Below are 3,286 nucleotides of genomic sequence, written 5' to 3' on the forward strand. Positions count from 1 at the left end.
TTGAGAGAAATAGAGACCAAAGTGTATATCAGTGCTGTTTCTGATGGCAGCTGCTAGATCACCAACCAGATCACGATGAGGGCCAGTATCCATTGCATTCCAGTTCCACGAGGTCTTACTAGGCCAGTTAGTGAAACCCTCATGATGTTTACTGGTCAGTACAACATACCTATAATGATAGGACAAATCATAAAAGGACATTTAAATGAAGCATTACTTTGCTCCTGATTGCTGGAAGAGAGCTGCCCATTTTGTAGGATCATAGAACTCAGCCTTGAACATTGGAGCAAAGTCAGCATATGAGAAACCAGGTGGATAGTTCTTTTCCATGAATTCAATGTATGTAGAATCCTTAGTTCCCTTCCATTTGTACCAGAACCACTCAGACCCAAAGCTTGGCACAGAATACACTCCCCAATGCATGAATATACCAACCTTAGCTTCATCATACCAGTCTGGTAATGGTCGTTTATCCAGTGAATCCCATGTAGGCTGATACTGACAATCAGTAAAACTAAACACAAGGATTACCAGTACAAATATACTTGCAGAATACTTCATTTTTGCTGATATGTATTATTTAATAGTGTGTGGGTGGTAGATAAGGTGTTTGGGTGGGGCTCATGTCATGTATGTATGTGTGTGAATCTGCTTGATGAAAACAATGAACAACAAATATAGTTAATCGAAAAATAAAAACAAAACATATAATTAAAAAATAAAATTAAAAAAGTTGAAAATTATTATCATTATTTATTACAAATTTTTTTAAATTTTAATTTCATTTTTATTTTTTCTATTTTTTATTCTTAATTTATTTTATTTTATTTTATTTTTTAAAAATTTATTTTTATTTCTAAATTTAAAAATTATTAAATAAAGAAATAAAAATTAAAGAACAAAAAAAAATTTTTTAATGCAATAAAATAAAAAATAAAAAAAGTAAAAAATATAAAAGAAATAAAAAATAATAAAATGAAAATACACTGTGGGAATCTTTGTATGGAACTGGAGCTAAGCATTTAATGAAGCATCATGCTACCACAGTTAGAAAAAAGAAAAGAGGCAGTAAGCTGTTAAAAACTGTATTTTAAAGTCATTTTGGCTCTGTATAGGTGAATCTAGCAAGATAAAAGCAAAGACCAATACTTCATATGAGGCAAAGATAATTAATTCTTCAATTCATCCATCACGGGAAGCTAGTCGAAGGAGGATGCTTTAGAAAATGGCTAACAATCATTTAAAGGAAAACATATCATAATTGATGACTCAGATTAATTATAGCCAATATGTGTAGATCTACTCTTGCAGGGGCTCCTGACTCTTGTTATAACAAAACACAGTTTTTTAATTATTATTACTATTATAAGAAAGGGAATACTTTTTTGTCAAAGTTAGGGGTTATGAACAGCCACTTCTAATAGCGTATTTTATAAGCAATAGCAAAAATAGCAGTAAACAAAATGTAGAGCGAAATCAGCGAATGTTTCTTTTATTGCGTTTTCCTTTTTCCTTCGACCTTCACCTCAATAATTTCAATATCATCCATGAGCATGTAGCTCCAAATAAAACCCATTATAGCAAATGCATTAATCCTAAACACGTGAGAAACTGATCAGTAATATAAAAGTGAGAATGCTTATACATACCACTCACACACTGGCTCCACAGCTTCACTTTTTGCATATACTATTATTACTATAATACAATACAAATAAAAAGTTTTTGAATTAAATTTTTATAAAATAGCAACTTACATCTAATTCCAACGATAGCTCCAACAATAGTACAAACTGTTTTTAAGCTGAAAAGGATGGAAGGCTTCTTAATACAGTAAGCCAGAAGCGACAGAACCATATACAAATCATAACACAAGAAGAATATCAGAGCAAAAGCTAAATGGACAAAACAATTAACAACAATATAACAGTCTTTGCATTTATTCTATATAGAGATCTATACATACTCAAATGTATTGGTGGATTTTCTTCTTCATTAACAACTCCAACTATTCCAACGCTTACAGATCCTATCAATGCTAGCAATAATTCAAAAAAGCTGTATTGCTTATCCTTATTGGCATAATAGACGATAAACGACTGGATACCAATCAAACTAGCTCCAAACACTACACCGATACGAAAGAAGTACTTCTCGGGAGATTTTACTGCACAGTCACTTATCATTGGTAACCAGATAGGTACATGGCCAAAAGCTACAGCAAGTACGTAACACACCAATATTGTTAGAAAGATTTCAAACACTGCAAAATGGAGTATCTGTAGAGCATTAACTTGCCCTAGCTTTGTCATTTTGCTCTAGCTCTGCAATAAACAACAGCAACTAGAGTCTAGCTACACCCAATTAGCCCCACCCGTATTTCTGCAATGATTATAATAATTATAATCACTTTTCATGACCCTGTAATAATTACAACTTGTGAAACAAATTCAAACAATAATCTTTAAATATTCTTTTATGCAATGCAGGTGTAATAGCCAATAGCAACAAGTACAGCATTTAAAATAAACAGCTATAATTATTGACATCATTTGGGTGCTACATCAGTAAATGCAATGACATAAGCCCAACGTAATGGAGTGTTCAATGGAAGAGAAGGCAAGGTAATTTTAACATCTCCAGAACCATCAGTTGCAGCCTTTACTTTTCCATAACCTATTAGTGTAGCAGTATAAGACTCCAAGAGCTTTATTGAACCAAGCTTAATGATATTGTTATCAGGCCATTCCAGTCCAATTGCATACACAGCACTACCATTGGTATACCTTTAATAAAATATAAATAAATAAATAGATAGTATATGATACAACTTACCATACACTGCCAGTACTGCTGTCATTCTGATGCTTCCATGGTTTTGTGGAATAGATTGCATCACCATTCATCTTTAGCCATGTTCCTAGGCAAGAATTATATAATGAGCTTACTATTAATTACCTAGTTGTGTGAGCCTTTCTTCAAATATAGGTACTATTCTTCCATCATGAGTTGGGCCAATGTTAATCAATGCATTACCACCGCAACTATTGGTATATGTCATTAGTACATGTAAATTCTACAAGTATATGCCATTAGTACCTGACAGTTGTCACAACTTGCTCTATTATTTTCTCTATGGATAAATAATCTTTTAAAGTAGATGCACGTACAAAGCCCCAAGAATGTCTATCAATTGTAAATGCATTTTCCCACTTGTGATTCTGCAGTGTATCTATAAGTTAATAATGCAGTAAGTAAGAGAATAAGTAATGCAGGTTAATTGTAT

The 3,286-nt window shown here is 32.5% G+C and overlaps 4 protein-coding genes across 4 annotated transcripts in view; 1 reads left to right on the plus strand and 3 right to left on the minus strand.

Annotated features, from left to right (window-relative positions):
• LOC105313035 (protein bud22-like) overlaps positions 1–1,323 on the plus strand; it is a 4,524-nt gene extending 3,201 nt beyond the window's left edge. The window contains exon 7 of the mRNA XM_011406141.2: positions 1,171–1,323. Coding sequence (XP_011404443.2) covers positions 1,171–1,222 — 52 coding nt within the window. The 3' untranslated portion in view covers positions 1,223–1,323. The remainder of the gene's footprint in view (positions 1–1,170) is intronic.
• LOC109582716 (alpha-L-fucosidase-like) lies at positions 214–620 on the minus strand. The gene has a single exon (XM_019997602.1). The coding sequence runs from the start codon at positions 559–561 to the stop codon at positions 214–216; it is 348 nt and encodes a 115-aa protein (XP_019853161.1). The 5' UTR covers positions 562–620.
• A 27-nt stretch (positions 1,324–1,350) lies between the features above and the next one.
• LOC100640753 (DNA damage-regulated autophagy modulator protein 1-like) lies at positions 1,351–2,352 on the minus strand. The gene is made up of 4 exons (XM_019997601.1): positions 1,967–2,352; positions 1,758–1,895; positions 1,650–1,698; positions 1,351–1,595 (listed from the first exon to the last, which is right to left on the minus strand). The coding sequence occupies exons 1-4, from the start codon at positions 2,310–2,312 to the stop codon at positions 1,493–1,495; spliced, it is 636 nt and encodes a 211-aa protein (XP_019853160.1). The 5' UTR covers positions 2,313–2,352; the 3' UTR covers positions 1,351–1,492.
• An 85-nt stretch (positions 2,353–2,437) lies between these two features.
• Positions 2,438–3,286, minus strand: part of LOC100640880 (tissue alpha-L-fucosidase-like) — a 1,601-nt gene continuing 752 nt past the window's right edge. The window contains exons 3-6 of the mRNA XM_019997587.1: positions 3,100–3,239; positions 2,959–3,044; positions 2,836–2,920; positions 2,438–2,786 (exon numbers count right to left, since the gene is read on the minus strand). Of these exons, the coding sequence (XP_019853146.1) occupies positions 2,549–2,786; positions 2,836–2,920; positions 2,959–3,044; positions 3,100–3,239 (549 nt within the window). The 3' untranslated portion in view covers positions 2,438–2,548. The remainder of the gene's footprint in view (positions 2,787–2,835; positions 2,921–2,958; positions 3,045–3,099; positions 3,240–3,286) is intronic.

The sequence above is a fragment of the Amphimedon queenslandica genome, unplaced genomic scaffold (assembly GCF_000090795.2).
Source record: "Amphimedon queenslandica unplaced genomic scaffold, v1.1 AMPQUscaffold_13362, whole genome shotgun sequence".
Taxonomy (NCBI): Eukaryota; Metazoa; Porifera; class Demospongiae; order Haplosclerida; family Niphatidae; genus Amphimedon; species Amphimedon queenslandica.